Here is a 17,942-nt window from a genome sequence, read left to right as displayed (position 1 = left end):
AGGAAAGCAGGTTGGATCTAATAATAACCAACTCAGCTGGCAATTGTCAAAGTAGACTAGTAGAATGCTTGTTGGCTAGGTGATACTTGTGAGAGAGCAAAAGTTGGCTAGTTTGTTACCAGAGGCAGGGAACAACCACTTTTTTTCTCTTTCTCTGCTTTGCAGTCTAATGGAATGGCCGCTGTCTAAAAGATAGTGGGAGAAAGCTAAAACTAATCATTTTGGAATAGCCTTGAAAAGAGAAGGCTAGGGGTTGTTGTAAGTTATAGTACAAACTTAAGCTGTTCTTTTTTTAAAAGCTTCTTTGTGGACTTAAATATGCTGAAATAAAGGTCAGGCATGGGAACAGCCTTTCAAGTCACCTTTCCAAAATCGGTTTTTGGAAGTACTGATGAAAGAAGCTCATTCCTACTTACAGTTAGGTACCTTAAATTGAGTAATGTTTCTAGGTATTTTGAGGTAGATTTCTCCAAGGCTTACATCTTTGCTTCTTAAACCTGTTTTAATTGATTTTCTATTTAGTTTGACGTTTCTAGGAGATTCTGGTACTGTGCAATATGCTTTACTCAGCATTACTACATTTCTTTTAAAATTCATAGTATATACCACCATTAGATTCCTCTACACATTGGGCTACTGAAATACTTGACTGTCAATCTGGATAACATGAGATATTGAGAATCATTTGACTATTAAGCTGAAATTATAGGAACTGTTTGAAATGCAGTGAATAATTTTTGATAGGAATTCTTGGCATACGAATTTCATTGCTAGATCTCTGAAATCAACAAACTAGTAAGCTTTTGAGGTGTACTGGTGTTGGAACACCATAGATTATTATAAGTTTATGTTAGATCTCAGTATACTGTTAGATAAAAAGCAGTTCCAATACTATATAAGGCTGCCAGTTGTAATCTTGGATTATAAACTGGGAAATAAATGTAGTATATAAGCCCAATTTAATATTAAATTCTGTCATTAGATGAGATAGAATATTGGTGTCTTGTGAAATGACATGATCGATGCATCTAGCAAACCTTGAGAATGACCAAGAAGGAAGACATACAATGCATATTTTTATTCTGTGGCAGATGGCTTTTAATAAAAACAAGAAGAGGATTTTTTAAATTAATTGGTGGTGGAAAAAAAAACTCTCTAAATTCTTGAACTTAGGAGATGTGGATTCTGAGTAGTCTAGTTTATGATATACGAAAAAGCATTTATGTTTTATTTTTATCTTTATCTTATTTTAATTCTAGATTTGGGATCTGATACAGATATTCTCTGCCACATGATGCCTTTCTATAGCTATGATGTTCCTCACACTTGTGGACCAGACCCTAAAATCTGCTGCCAGTTTGATTTTAAGCGACTTCCTGGAGGAAGAGTTAGTTGCCCCTGGAGAGTTCCTCCTGAAGCTATTCATGCAGGAAACATTCAACACAGGTAAATGTATAAAAAAAATCAACAACAACAATAATGCACTAAGCATGTAAAATGTGGGCATCTTTTAATTAAACAAAAGAAATGTTTTTCACACCAGTGCACATTTTTTAACATTATTTCAAGCATTTTAACTGGCTCAAGAGCCAAAACGGGATGTCAGAGTAGCTTTCAAGTTAATTAAAAGAAGGCAGCCCATGTTCTCATGGTTATGATCTAAACAAATGACACAAAAGGAAAAAGGGGTTAACAAGAACACAGAAAAGTTACTTGAAAGAAAACAGCAGTGGTCTCAGCTATGTAATTCTTAAAATGGTCAGTTGGAACAGGAGCAGTTTGAGATGAGGTGGAATAAAAATTGCTGGTCTGTCAGTAGGGCCAAAATAATAGCCTTGCTGCTCTTCTCTCCTTCCTGGATATAGCTTGATGGGATCATAGGCATCTATAGCTGGCCAGATCATTATGAACTCATGATCCAGTCTCTGCCCCTCAATATCTATGTTGTGGCGTCACATAAAAATGCATAAAGGGTGCAGTTTGCATTATAATTTATATTTTGTCTTTGCCCTTCATCTGGACAACTATGAATACATGGCTACTATTAGGTGATGGCTAAAGGTGAAAGAAGCCTGATGGTGGCTCTTCTGTTGTTTTTATTTCTGAGTGTAACTTGATAAAATGGCACCAGACTTACAGTAGTTGTTTTCTAACAGCCTGGCTTCTTCAAAGACAAAGTAATTACAGTACAGTAAAAGTAATGAATCTCAGAGATGGGGTGCTGCTGTACAACTTAAAGCAGAACATAAAAATATAATATTTATATATTATACATAGGCTATATAAATATGATGGATGGATGGGTAAGGCTTGTTTCAGCATGGCAGTCAACTGCACAAGGTCCCATATCTTAAAGTAGTTGTTGTGGAATTAATACCCTAGGGTGAGCTATTACTTTATACAGGGAGAAGTGGAGAATGGATGGTGCATGTGAGCTGTCAGTTGGTCACTAGTAGTTTGATGAAGTTTTATTTCTGTTGTTTTTAGGCCTTAGTTTTTACTTACGTGTTAAAATGTATGGTTTTGTTGTAAATTTACGCTTTTGTTGTGAAAGAGGTGGTTGTTATGGATTTGAAATTACAGATTCAAATCTGGTATCTGTTAAAGCCAAATGTCTGTTAAATCTGAATTCATCTAATCAACATAACTATATGTACTCTATGTACTGTATGTACAAAACCAAGAGCTGAGAAGTCTTTATTTGTTAGACATTAAATCACGTTTTCTTCTACATGGATATTTGCATCCACAATAGAAGTTGCTTTCTCATCTTCTAAAGGAATATTACCCAAATTGATGCCTTCCGGATGTGTTGGGACTGCATCTTCAGAATTCCAAGCCAGCTTGAATGTTGCAGACCTGATATATCTGGAGAATGTTAGAAAGATGGCAAGTGAGGAGGCAGATGACTGGAGAAGAGGCCACTGTGAATAGAATGCCCTCCTGAGACAGTCACTAAGTTTTATGTCTTCTCAGTGTTTCTAACATGCTAATTAAGCTTGTTTTAATTGGATGGTTTACATTGGTAGCATGATTTTAAAAATGTTCAGTACTTTTCTTCTTTGCCACTTAAACTAATTTTTTTTACTGGATTCTGTTTTATGCTGTGAGCCACTCTGGCAGTTTCTTAAACAGAAGGGTTTCATAATTCTTTGAAGTGCTCCTAGAGCAGAGTTTCCTTTCTGTTCTGTGATAAAAGCTCTTGGTTTATTGCAACAGTGTTGATAAAACAGAAGAATATAGGAAACTTTCTTTGCATAGACATTGAAGTTTGCATACCAGAATAGGAATGAGAAGTGAAACCTTCTTGTTTTTGTTTTTTCATTATTTTGTTTTGAACATTCCTTGAGTGCTGAGGTTATTGTATTTATACTTTAATAATTATTTCACTGTTCTGATCCTAACCTTCCTGTAGGAGGTTCTGTAAACCTATTCTTTTGGGAGTGGAGTAGCACATAGGCGCTAGTAAATAAAATCAATATTCAACAAGTTTTTGTTGATTGTGGAGTACCTGAGAAGGGTTGTGGATATTTTAGAATAATGTGCTATGAATAAAGTTAGCCATGTATGAATAGTGGAACTGTTGAATCTGTAATTTCATTACTGTGATTTGTAAGTTGTATGCAACTTGAGTGAAAAAGGAATCTTAATTGGTGGAATTGATGAATATGCTGGATTTTTGGTGTTCCCATTTCATTGACACAGCTTTTCTAAATCTGTTTGCTCAAATAATGGCACTCTTATGTTTGTCATATTGATTAAATACGAATAAACTAAAGCTGTCATCATTACTCGTAGGAGTAAGTTGCACTGAATGTTGATAAACTGTCATAGGATTGCATATTCAACTAGAAGGAGTAGATTTTAAATACCTCAGGAATCAAATTTGGTTGCATAAACTTTCCTTTTAAAAAGGAAAGTAATTTAGTAATTCAGTTCAATCAAGTGAAATTTTGCAAACCCATTCTCCTTTTATCTCTAAGGGCATGGATGATATTAGATCAGTACAGAAAGAAGTCAAAGCTTTTTCGTACCAAAATTTTATTGGCTCCTCTAGGAGATGATTTCCGCTATACTGAAAGTTCAGAGTGGGATCAGCAATATCAGAATTATCAGAAGCTGTTTGATTATATGAATTCTCATCCTGAATTCCATGTCAAGGTAAGGAGCAATGATCCTAAGATACCCATTATTTGATTTCCTTGCTACTAATTCTGTTTATACTTTATACTTGCTTCTGGACTGTGGTAGCAAGAGCTCATTAAATATGCATGTCTTTCCAAAAGTGATTCCTCTGACTTCTGATGAGGTATTCTTTCAGTGTATAGGACTGTAGTATATACGGGATTGCAGTCTGTTGAGGTTTTCCTACTAACGATTAAGACTGCTATTATACCTAATCATTTTGGCCACGTGAAGAGGTTGTATTTGATTGACTCCTTTCACGTGCTTCATGCAAATCGCCTGGGGGGAGGAGGACCTGCCCAGACTTGTTTCTTACGTCCTCTTTTTTTTTTCCTCTGCCAGCAATGTAGCCAAGCAAGGCTTGCTCCAAAGGGGAGCTAAGTCCTTTAAATATGTTTTGCTTTTGTTTTGCTTTCTGTAAATAAATTATTTTTATAGAAATGCTTGGTGTGTGACTTTTTTGACCTCTCCTGGGCTAAAGGCTTTCCCAGCATCTGCTAACACAGTCTTTGGCTAACTGTTTTATCTGTACCTATTTAGAAGTAGGAAAGTTTTACTCCATCATACATTATAGGATTGTACTGTATATGCTTTATGAATACAGGTAGTCCTCAACTTATGACCATTCATTTAGTGACTGTTCGAAGTTACAATGACACTGAAAAAAGTGACTGGCAACCGGTCCTCACACTTACAACCATTGCAACGTCCCTGGTCATGTCATGATTCGGGCACTTGGCAACCGTTGTGCACTTATGGTTGCAGTGTCCTGTGGTCACGTGATCACCATTTGCTACCTTCACAGCCAGCTTCTGACAAGCAAAGTCATGGGGAAGCCAGCAGGAAAGGTCACATGATGTCTCACTCAATGACCATGGCAAAAAGGCCGTAAAGTCGGGTGTGGTCACATGATGCCTCACTTAACGATGAATTTTCCAGTCTCTGTTGTGGTCGTAAGTTGAGGACTACCTTTAAGCTACATATTTATTTATTCCTCTAAGAAAATTAAAGTCAACTGTCAAGTAACCTCATAAAATGTTATACTAATAGATTCAGCAAACCGAACAATTTAATACTTTATCTTCTCCCAGTGGAATCTGAAAAACCCCAAATCCTCACTAAGCTCTAGAAAGTAAACTGCCCAGAATCCCCACATGTGGGGGAGATGGTCGGTGATAAAGTTCGATTGATAAATAAATAAACAAATAAATATTGTAGCAAGTCATGTGACTCTCTCTTTAAGAGTTTTCCAGTATACCAGCACCGTAGTCTAAAACTTTTAAAAATGAACGTGTTATGCTGGGTTTCTCCTCAATTATTGGGAATATGAATGTATCTAAATGTCAGAGATTGTGCTTATTTACTGAAATAGAAATAGAATTCACCCAACAGTGAAAAGTGGCATTTTAAAAAGTAGATTAAAAACAACACACAGAATTATATTTTCTAAGTTTCAAATCCCCCAAAGTAAAGATTTATGATGATAATAGTTCCTCTGGTAGGATGCAAAATGCTTTATTTACAAAATATTTTGAAATTTTAAAACAGTTATCTGGTTACCACTTCAAAGCTAAAAAACTGTGAATCTACAGTATATAGGAATACAAAGTAATCCTATGTTAAACTTATAGAACCTTGAAATAATTTAGATTTAAATTAAAAATCATCAGATTAACTGCCTCATGAAATTTGCTATCTCTCAAATTCAGATTTAAGAAATTTTCCTTTATATTTGTAAGTACTTCTGTTCTATATGAAACAACTGTAATTCTTTGGAAATTCATGGATAATAGACTTCATTGAAATGATGATTATTTATAGATGATTGCTTTGAAATTATAAGAATTTGTTGTAATTTTCGTTGCCTGGAGTTTAAGGAATTTAGTCATATCTGCGTGGCATCTCCAAGAATATACTCATACAGGAACCATGTTATTTATGCTCAGTCATAGTATAGTACAGATATTGTACTCCATCCTTTTAGTTTAGGTTTGTGCAACCCTCATTCCCTTCTACTCCTTCCATGCAAAAGAGTGGGATTCTAGCAATATACACATTTTTCCCCAAGATCTTGATATCATTTTAAGTAGAAACTGGATAAGACAAACTCACATCATTTTCAAACTAAGTGAACTTCAAAACGTGTGATTGTAAGATGGGATAGTAAACTAACTGCAACTTGTTTAAACACACACAGATATATACAATTTTTCTTGCATGCAAAATTATGTTCTGCTTGTGTAATCTGTAATCTGTATTTTAATGTTATATGTATATTTATAATTTGGATAAGCAGTACTGCTTTATTACACTAAGCATTGCTCTGGATATCTTTGAGAACAAGAATGGTATATAAATAAGATTAATAGCAAGATTAATAGCAATATATCACAATGCAAACCTGGTCAATGCAGTCTTCTGAAATTATATCAGGGATGAAAAGTACTCCTGCAGCAGCTACGTGTGCTTAAGGGCAGGGAGCCACAAGTTTGGTAATAGGAAAATTGTTCAGGTTTTATCAGGAAAATTCACATTATTCTTTCATAGACAAGTTTTTCTGAGTTTTTAACTAAAGTTTAAAAGATATAAGATGACTACTTTAAGCAGGAGCCTCATGTCAAAGAAAACAAGTCCTACTTTATCTGTCTCAGCTTCCGCATTACAATGTTCTGCATTTTTATGATTCATGGTTTGTGTGCAAAATACAATCTTCCCCATCTCATCTGTTCACTTTAGGAATTAACAAGGTATAGTAGCAAAGGGAAGGAAAAATTGAAATGGAGATGGGAGAGAACAAGTCATTTTAGTATAGAGACAAAAAAATGAGAAACAAAAACTAGAGTAGGCTATCCTAGAACAACGGGAAAATCTCAGCTTCAGCAGTAAAACAGTATAGTAGATTTCTTAAAGTTTGCTTTAGAACAAAATTTTCTCCAATTGAATGCAGGGTAAAGAATTTATATGCCACATTTTAATTTGCTTTAGGCTCAGTTTGGAACGTTATCAGATTATTTTGAGGCGCTGCAAAAAGCTGGTAAATTGGATGAAAAGAGCAGTAATTCAGTGTTCCCTGTTTTGAGTGGAGATTTCTTCACCTATGCAGACAGAGATCATCATTACTGGAGTGGATATTTTACATCGCGACCTTTCTACAAGCGCTTAGATAGAATTCTAGAATCGTATTTAAGGTAAATAGTGTAATTTTGAATATTTGTGCTCTCATCCTGTCACATAACACATACTTCTGTAATTATATTGCTATATTTCTATATCAATAGAATCTAGCAGCATTTTTTTTTTACTTATGAAAAAGCAGTTCTGGGCCTAAATATTAACTACTGTAGAATATTATAAAAGCTGTTACATAATTAATATCCTCTACTGCAATAATGAACTACACTACTTTGTTTACCTTTTGGTGAAAACAAGGGGATATGTGCTGCTTGAATGCTTTGGTTCAGTTTTCCAGGCCCGCTGCTATACCATGCTCTCAGCTACAGTTAAGTTAGCACTCCATGTTTACTAAGCATACTGAGTCCTCGTTAGTCACATCTCAGCTGAAGATTTTTCTACAGATTTTTCATATCTCTGCAAATCTTGAGGTTTGCTATGTTTACTGATATCTATGTCTTGTAAATTGGTGGTTACATTTTTATTATATATAGATGGCTTTTATAGAACTGGGATGGTTACTAATATTTAGAAGGAGGTTTCTTTAATTATTTTATTTTGTTGTGCTTCTATTCAGGAACTATTTCCTGCACAGTCTCTCTCTTTTCCTCAAAATTGTACTATTGGTTATTTTAATTTCTTTGAGTGAGGGCGGTGACTAAATTTGACATGTAAATAAATTTGTAAATGTTTCATGGTTTCCCCAATAGATTACTTTGGTTTACATTAAAATTGAGTGGCTTTGTGCGAGATGGGCGGTGGCGAAATTTGCAATAAATAAATAAATAAATAAATAAATAATCCTGGAATTTTCTTTTGATTTCTGTTTTGACTTTTTGTTTCTTGGGGTAGTTAGTAGCTTCTCTACTGAATCAGGAAATAATTTATCCAGACAATGAAATACTTCTCTTTGTCAAGCAGTGAATACTATAAAGTCAAGTGGATTTTTTAAAGAATTTCAGATCACAGCTTAAGAATTGTAGGACAGGTACATCTTCCATAGTAAGTTTCCAGCAGTTGGGTGATTGCAGTTAAATCTGCTAAACATTCTCTGATGTGCTCAACAAACTGATAAAACTTTTTTTGTTAACTGAATTGTCTCATGAATTCTGAGTTTTTAAAATAATTCTTCATATTAAAGTACATTTATACCGCTTCTCATTGTAGTCAATCCTGAAGCAGTTCACAAGCCCCATAGAGAAGAATAAAAACATCCATTAAAAAGTTTAGGAGGATATAATGGTTAGAGACAGCCAACCTACGAACGTGGTTTTTTAAAACCTTCTTTTTAAAAAGGACATTCAAACCCATAATTCCAAAAGATATATAAAAATTAATCAATTTCTTTTACTTTTCCATTCCTGATTATAACAGTTTCTAAGTTAGCGTCATTCAATAAAAATTCTCAGATCTTAGGAAAAGGAAACTTGTGGCTGCAAGAGTATCAGAGTCAAAAAGTGCATGCAAAACATTCAAAAAGGCATTTCCCAAAGTGTGTTGGCATGAGCAAAATACTACTTCATCAAGCATCAAAGCACTTGCCTCTTCCTCAAGGCTCAGATCAGCTGATCTGAAGGCTTTCCAAAGTTGTGAGCATACAGAGGTAATATATTTGCTGTGACCTCCAGGAAATGGAAGTGCAGAGATAACCAAAGGAAATGATTGTCTCATCATTTTGGGATTTTCAAATGCTGTGCACATAGCCCTACCCCAGAAGATGATGATGACGACGACGACAAATACTTAAATTATATGCATTGCCAAAGAGTACTGTGAACTAAATCAAATCCAGTTTTAGGTTCAAAGGAGTTTATTTGTTTATTAAATGTTTACATTGCCTGAATACTTCACTTATCCAAGTGAAGAGTATTATAGAAGGCCCAAGCTACCAGTAGATTGATATGTGCATACTTGAATACATACATCCCAAACTTTGTTTTTCAAACTGTGATTTTTCTATAAGGGTGAGCTATTTATGTGTGAAAGGATCAGAATAATACCTCTAATCAAATATTTTCCTAATACACCTTAGAGTACTGAGTGATGGTAATGAAATGTAAGTCAAAATTGCAAATGTTGTCCAATTGCACAATAGAAACTACTTTTAAGAATATATTTGTTCAGCTAATAATACTAATAATAAGCATTGCCTTTTCTTTCAGGGCTGCAGAAATTCTATATTCTTTGGCTGTGCTACAATCCAAAAGGTTTGAGAAAACAAAAATATTTCCTTCTGTAGACTATTACAGATTGCTGACAGAGGCCAGAAGAAATCTGGGACTTTTTCAGCATCATGATGCCATCACAGGAACTTCAAAAGATTGGGTAGTGGTAGATTATGGTACAAGGTGAGTATTAAAAATGTTAAAGTATCTCAACAATTTTTATTCAAGATGAATCTGATTTCTGGATTCTTGTTTTAGATCACACTAGATTATTTGTTTTAAGTTTAAGTAGTCTAAATTAATACTTGCATGTCAATAAGTACTTGGCAAACCTTTTTTCCTATTCCTTTAATACAAAATTTCTTAAATTTAGTCTTCCATAGTTGCTGCATTTTTTTCACAGGCTTTTCCATTCATTAATGAACTTGAAGGAGATCATCACTGAATCTGCTCACATTCTTATTCTAAAGGACCAAGAAATGTACAGCTACAACCCAGCAACACCATTCTTTAAAATGGTGGGTTTCACAAAATAGTTGTTGTGATCATGGTGACTGCAAAAGAGGCCATAAATTGTGCTGATGAAAAGATAGCTTATCAGTGAAAGTTGGCTGGGATAGAGCATAAAAAGTGAATTTTAAACTTGAACTAGTCCTTTAATCACAAATTAGAACAGCAAAATAGAACTGTAGCAGGACATATGCATATAAGCAAAATATGCCCTGCTACACTCCCAGGATCTCGTCTCATAATTTCCCTGTTTCCACCCTAGTCTTTTTTTTGGGGGGGGGCAGGAAGGGAGGGATCAGCTGGAGTACTTTAAAGCAAAGCACTAGCTTCTAACTGCCTGTTCTATTTTTTAAGAATACTTCCATGTCTTTGTGAGTCTAATACTTGTTCATGGGAAATAAAGGTAATAATGAAAGGAATCCCTTGTTTTGTTTTGAAGCAAAATAGCTAAACATTTTTTAAAAAATCATCTGAGATAGAACACCAAGGAAGATATTCTGGAAGCATTAGTGTCCCATGGGTGCTGTATTGTGAACTACTAGAGGTGGCATTTCCACTGAATTAAAAAAAAAAGATTAAATAGTGAACAATAAATAATCAATGAAATTATATGTATTTTTACACGAACATTATAATTAATGTATCTGAGTCTGAAATAACTCAGTCTGAAAAAATGGGATAACACACTGGGTTATAAGCTGTTCAGTCTAAGTTTCTGAAAATCATACTTTGTGTCTCTTGCCAAGCTTCAAATGTCCTTGTTTGATTAAAGCTTGGCTGCATTTCTCTTGGGGCCCACCTGAGACTTTGTCTCAGATTTTGTTTGAGATAAATTTTTTTGGTGTGAGCCTCCACTTACCCTACTGGATAGGTTTTCCTCATTCCTGAGGTGGAATATTGATTCTTGTCTGGCATATTGTGGCTTCTTTCTCCTGGCAACATTGCACTCAGCCCAGATAAAGCCTTACTAGAACTTAAACGGAAGATTTGGGATTTAGTCCTACAAAAGCCAGTTTGGTCTAGTGGTTAAGGCAACGGGCTAGAAACCAGGAGATTTGAGAGTTCTAGTCCCGCCTTAGGCATGAAAGCGGCTGGGTGACCTTGGGCCAGTCACTCTCCCTCAGCCCAACTCACCTCACAGGGTGGTGGTTGTGGGGAAGAGAGGAGGAGGGAGGAGTGTTAGGTATGTTCACTGCTGTGAGTTATTTATAAAGAAATAATAAAGGCGGGATAGGAAATAGAAAGGCAGGCAGGCAGGGCCAAAATCACCCACCATCATTATAGCACAGTTGCAGATCTCTTGGACTATTCCTAGCTCTGATGTTTGTTTTATGTGTTGTATTAGTAAGTAACCAAAAATACTTTCCCTGCTGGTAGGATGTTACTCAGTCTTCACAAGAGACTCTGCCCCATAAGACTGTCATACAGCTGGGAAAACAGCCAAGGTAAATATTTGGTTCTTTAATATTTGAAAATATCTGGAAATGCTAAATGATGTTTCTATATTGTGTATGTGTGAATGAGAGAGCATGCACTGTTCAGCACAATCACTGTTTGCTCTAGTTTATCCACTACCAGCATGTGCCCCTCCCAGCATGTGCCCCAACCCAGATTACCAGTGCAAATGTTACTTCTGATTAACAACAGACCAATTTCTATTATAAATGGTAAGTTAACTATGTCATTGCTAAAGAAACCTGGATATGAAATAATGCTTCTTGAATAACTAAATGATTAGATTTATATAAAATAATGGATCTACAGTTCTATAAAACAGAACTCTACAGAAAGAAGGTTTCACCACAGCTAGGAAGAGGTGCGATTTTTGCTTCTGGGGAATTGGGACACTTTCCAAGAGAATATGCAAGGTTTCATTGGGGACTGTAAATGTAGAAGATTGGTGGATTTCCATTCTCTTTTCCAATAAAAAGAATCTTTTTCATTTGCCCACTGTCAACCATTTAACTTTATTTTAGTTGTAAAAGTGTGTGCTTTAATGTATCTTGCTTTGGCAGCCCATCAGTTGATTATAATAATACAAGGTAACACAATTCAAATACATACTGCATTTCAACTACCTCTTGTATAAAACAGACATACACAGGAAACAAAGGAAATGCTAAGAAAAATAATTATAGCACAAACATCTTTTATCAGTTGTGAGATAGTAGCAAAGGCACATTTAGAGATGATTAGGGCAAAACAAATAATTTGTTGTTTAAAAAGCATTAAAGCAATATTAAAACAAATATTTAATAAATATCTAGCAGAATGTCTGACTTTTTTTAACAATCTTTCAGTCTTAACTTTTCTACTGATTTTATTTTTTAAGTAAAGATTGATTACCAGAAAATCTACTTGATGTTATTGGTTTTGTACTAAGCTGCAGTTGATTTCAAGAAGAAACAGTAGGAACATCAAATGAATAAGGTTACAGATGTCTTTCTTAGCCAGTTGATACAACATGATAAGCCACAATATGAGCTGCATGCTGATGTGCATTGCTTGCATTGCATCCCATGTCTCCTTCTGCAAGTAGTCTTGGATAATAAAAGCACATACTGCTTTCCTTGCAAAAGAGCTGTCTACAATTTGTTAGCTTTGCCTGCTCATGTAAAAAGCAAGTAGTGCAATCAGAGCATTATGCACCAATTGTAGCGTGTTCAGAAAGCTTTATATCAGTTTAGTCAGTTATAAATAGGCTGAGATACACGCATACCACTTTGAATAGGGAAAGCTGTATAAGGTAAAGTTGTTTTGAATAAGCTTGACTACTGAAAATTAATAATTGCTAGCAATGAAAGTTAAAATCAAACATTTTAACTCATAAGGGCCACAAGTAATGAGAATAGAGTCATAAGAGTTAATTCCATAGTCCTATATTAGTAAAGTAGGAACATGAAACCCTGCTTACAACTATTACCATTAGTATTATTATTATCTAAATTTATATGCCACCCGACTCCCAGTGACTCTGGAAGCAGATTTAAAAATATTTGCTTCTGCTACTATTGCTCATAGCTTATGGGTCAGTGGGTCAGTGAAATGAAAACTGTGTGTGTCTAACTTACTGTACATATTATATCTATAACCTTTCTATTATAGGGTTCCCAACTTTTATGGTCAGTGGACACATTTTGACAACATAGTTCTGGGCATGATAGCGGCTTTGCATGAGGGGCTTGTCCATTCACAGAATGACATGGTCAAACATAGAAAAGGGGGCATGAAACTGAAAAGACACCAAGGTAGAGGGTTGTAGGCACAGTAATGAGAACCGTAGCCCTAGTTGGTTCCAAAAGGTAAACATACTTGGGTGTATTCTTTCTTACAGTGTTGTTTAGATATAAATAGCAGAGGTGTGAGCAAATAGTTTTAGGTACAGCAGTAATGAAAAAGATACCAGTTGTATTGTAACCAAAGAAAAACTAGTTCTGAAACAGACTTCTTTGCAGATTTGTTCAACATAAGTACTAAATAGATCTGTGATGTCATTATTTAAGGTGATTATATACACCTAGGAGTTGTGTTTTTTTTATTACAAGTGTTACGCCCTAAACATTGGCAAAAGTAGTAGTATACTGGGAATTTTTTAAAAATGGAAAATGTATTATATGCAGTTACAAAGCTTAAAGGTTCAGTAGTCATTCATAAGTTTTAGGTAAAAATTTGCTATGTGTTTTTGATGGATACTGCAAGATTCAGAAAGGTGCTAAATCTTGTTGAAGCACACATATTCTTTTGGCATTTCTTCCAGTGTTCTCTTGCTTTGTTAACCATTTTCAAACATGTATTCAATCATTTACTGTTTAGAGATTGTTCATTATAATTTTTCCAGATAGCAATATGTATGTGTTGTTTTGACATGATAGTTTTTTTTTTAGGTTTCTAGGCTGTATTATGATCTTAATTTCTTTTGCTGCCATTCACAGATGGAATTTATGGATGGTATTATAATTGGTGAAATAGTTCATACACTTTTATGATGATCTGTGGATTTTGGCAGTTGTTTTATCAGGAGAAAGGAACCAAACTGCCTCTCATTGGAGTTCTTGCTCATCTTCCAGTTACATATTTATGCTACTTGAAGAGATTATGTTTTATCATTGAGGGTTTTGTATTCAGTTATACTGCAATGCAAGTTTGATGCAGTTTAGTTTTCCTGGTTAAAAGTTGTATGACATAATGTTTAGGCATATTGGTATTAATTTTTTGATACTAGAGGTAAGTAACTTATTTTCCTTGTTAACACTTGCAGTTGTCTGTTTCTGCAAAATTACTTAGGGCATTTTTTGAAAACATCTCTGTTACTCTTGTTTGTATACAATCAGTACAACTGTTCCATCAAATTTTTATAGCCTTCCTGAAAGTTCATAAAGGGAGGTGGTATTTTTGCAAATGAAAATTCTAATGGATGCACCACTGATTTAAGTGCACCATCCCATTGCTTAGGAACATATCAAGGTAGATTTTTTCCCATGGCTGCAAGAGTGGCAGTAAGAATAAAATACAATTTAATTGGTTCTAGAATGAAATTGGAATTTTGGAGAGCACTTTAATGCTGGAATAAGCCAAACCACACTTCTAATTTTAGGAAAAAAATGTTCTGACTGGAAATTTTTTTCTTCAGGGTCTTTCTGGCTGATCGAAACAGGAGAGCAATTTTAAATTTTTGAAGGAAGAATCAATTCCAGCATAGACCCAGAGGCCAGTGCCACAAAGAAGTGCTCTGAATGGTGAGAGCAGCATAGCTGCCTAATGCCTCTAAAACAGAGGTAGTTGTTCAGTTTTTCCAAGTTCTCCAGGAATTTAATGGGAGCAAACTTCCTTCAATAAACCTGCCACTATGCTTCAGGGGTTTTTTCTTATTTTTATTTTTTTAATTTATTTGTGATGAGTTATATCTGGTCGCTGTCTTCCACATGAGTGTTGTTTTGTGCTACACAGAATGAGTAGAGTCTGCTGTGAGTGTGACGTCTTGATTATTGTAACTATGATATTATAGGTGGCATAATATCATACACGTTGCTCTAAAATAGTATGGTAGATCTGTATTAGTTGTAGTTGCAATGTGCATACTGTTGTGTATCTGAAATGCAAACTTATTAACCGTATGCAGATGTTGTAGTTTTATTTTTCCTTAAAACATGTATTTTAAGACTATTAAAAAGATGCATTCCTTCTGCTTTATAGGTCTGTCCTTAGCTTTTAATTTTTCTCTATTCCCCAAAACGTTTCTCTCCATGATAAATTAGATTCCCCCAATCTATGTACAGGTGACACTTCTTAATCCAGTGATATTTTTCCTGGTGGTTCTGTTCAAAATAGAATATTATATTGCCCTTCTTATTTTTCTGTAACATTATTAATCTGATTTAAAGTTTTCACAAATCCTCAGTGTGGGCGATATGCAGACTCTCTTTGCATTAGCAGCTTACATGTCTCCTAGGTGACAGAAATATACGTTCTAGTTTGCATCAGTGACAAGGTGCTGGAGAATATATATGGAGTTGATATAGTCAGTAATGATACGAATTACAATTTTAAATCAGTAAATAAAATTAATCTTTATTTTAGAATGCAAACCTTTTTGGGTAGGGAATGGTGTAACAGTCCTGATAGATTCCAGTATTCTGTTCTCATAATGGCTAGCCACATTCCTATTGGAAGCTTTAAAACAGGCTATTTTTTAGGGGGAGATGGGCGGTGATAGAAATGTGAATAATAAATAAATATTAATTTTATTATTTATTTATTTATTTTCTATCCCTCTTTCATTATTTTTATAAATAAGTCAAGGCGGTGAACATACCTAATACTCCTTCCTCCTCCTATTTCCCCCACAACAACAACCCTGTGAGGTGAGTTGGGCTGAGGGAGAGTGACTGGCCCAAGGCTACCCAGCTGGCTTTCATGCCTAATGTGGGACTAGAACTCACAGCCTCCTGGTTTCTAGCCTGTTGCCTTAACCACTAGACCAAATAGTACTCTCCCCATTTAATTTTAAAGATTTTATTTTCTTCTTCCTGAATTTCCCAACATTCAACTGTATTTGATCCTGGATTCTAATATTATATGAGAGATTGTCCTTATCTACTTTTGTAAATATAGAGTATTAAATAATCTTAAAATTTGGAATTAATTGTATTGTAGTGCCTGATGAGCACTAAGAGAAGCATCCATGGGCCTCACATTACTTGCTCTGGTATAAAACATTTACATGGGCAGAGTACAGAATAGAAAATCTGCGGGAAGGATTTCTATGTAGATTTTTGTATTATCTTGATGTCATGTCTCATTGTGTAGTTCTGGAGGTTGATAGACGATTTGGTGATATAGGTACCAATCAAAATACTACTTGGAGCTATCCCCTTTGTTAGTGAATATACAGCACTATTTATTATTCTGGAGGTACTTCAGAAGAATACATAGCGATGCAGATGTTTTCTTCTTTATTGTATGGCCAGTTTGATTTTATAGGTATATCGATTTTGTGGAACTTACCTTACTTATATTTTGTTTCTAGCTTGTTACTTAGTTGCTTTTAACCTTTTGCTTTCTGTAAGTATAGTATACACGTACACAATTTCAATATATTCATTCTGACCTTTGCAGCTGGTACTTGTACAAATTTACAGAAGTAGTATCTCAGTAACATAACCAATTGTGGAGTGTGATAAAGATAAGAGAACGGGGCCAGAAATGCCATGTCAAGATAAATCATTTTAATAGTAAAACTTAGATTTGGGGGGGGGGGGAATTTGCATAAATATGGATTTAAGTTTACAGTTTCAGTGTCCATTGATATATTAATTGAGGTTTTAGCAGTGAAATAGCATTTCTGTAGCTAACTTTAGATTCAGCCAGATTTGTTGGTTCAGTTTGAATAATTCTCAGAAATTCAGTTTTAGCCTCTATATATCTGGATCCTGCCAAGTCAGCAAGCTGCTAAACATCATTAAAAAAAAATGGGTTGAATTTTCCAAGTTTCCTTCATTGGAAGATGTTTCCTTGGAAGAAGCTTAATTTCATCCAATCCAATGTTATGAAGTTCTTTCATTTTAAAAAATAGCAGTACATTTATACATTGCATTTTTTAAAATTGGGTAGTATATAAGTCCATTGACATACATCACACAACAGGGTTACTGATTTATCTTGGTCAGGGACTTGTTTATATATCCACAAAATATAAGAAACTATGGTTCCTTTTAGATAAAAAATAGGCTGGATTCATATATCATGTTAAGCCATAATATGATTGGTTTTTATTTCATATATGTAAACAGGATCAGTAAGTAAACTGTAGATTATTTCTGGACAATAAACAACCATTTGAAACTGTTGATACAGTTGCTGTTTAGCAATGTGTATTAACAAGGACTCAATTTTTATACTTAGGTGCCCTCCCCATCCCTTTAGACCATCAATAGAAGTGCATAGAAGAAGTGCTAAAATTGATGAAAAGAAATCATGAATTGGCCAAACAATTGATGACTGCTTTACTTCTCTACAAGATTGAATCTGATTAATTTCTGGTTTGTTCAACAAACAATATGTAAAACAAAATATGGCTTAGTCCAGTCATGAACCCAGTCATGAATATATCTGATTCTATTTCTAATGATTTCTCATACCTGGAGAATTTATTTTTAGTGAAGCAGAATTACTTGACCAAATTACTTTGATTTTATAAATGTATATCAACTTTCTTGCAGGTACCTTGTGATTTATAATCCTGTAGAACAAGAACGCGCATCAGTGGTTTCAGTCTATGTGAATACGCCTAGAGTTAAAGTACTCTCTCCATCTGGAAGAGCAGTTGTGGTTCAACTTAGTGCAGTATGGGATGGAACATCTAAAATATCACATGATGCATACCAGGCAAGCTATTTTAATATATATGGGTAT

General features: G+C 34.7%; 1 protein-coding gene across 1 annotated transcript in view; it reads left to right on the top strand.

Moving 5' to 3' along the window:
* MAN2A1 (mannosidase alpha class 2A member 1) overlaps window positions 1-17,942 on the top strand; it is a 65,619-nt gene that overhangs the window by 28,161 nt on the left and 19,516 nt on the right. The window contains exons 7-13 of the mRNA XM_063295344.1: window positions 1,260-1,446; window positions 3,984-4,161; window positions 7,171-7,373; window positions 9,519-9,704; window positions 9,925-10,039; window positions 11,409-11,476; window positions 17,750-17,915. Coding sequence (XP_063151414.1) covers window positions 1,260-1,446; window positions 3,984-4,161; window positions 7,171-7,373; window positions 9,519-9,704; window positions 9,925-10,039; window positions 11,409-11,476; window positions 17,750-17,915 — 1,103 coding nt within the window. The remainder of the gene's footprint in view (window positions 1-1,259; window positions 1,447-3,983; window positions 4,162-7,170; window positions 7,374-9,518; window positions 9,705-9,924; window positions 10,040-11,408; window positions 11,477-17,749; window positions 17,916-17,942) is intronic.

Source organism: Candoia aspera, chromosome 2 (assembly GCF_035149785.1).
Source record: "Candoia aspera isolate rCanAsp1 chromosome 2, rCanAsp1.hap2, whole genome shotgun sequence".
In the NCBI taxonomy this organism is placed as follows: Eukaryota; Metazoa; Chordata; class Lepidosauria; order Squamata; family Boidae; genus Candoia; species Candoia aspera.
This window is presented reverse-complemented; position numbering and strand designations above follow the sequence as displayed.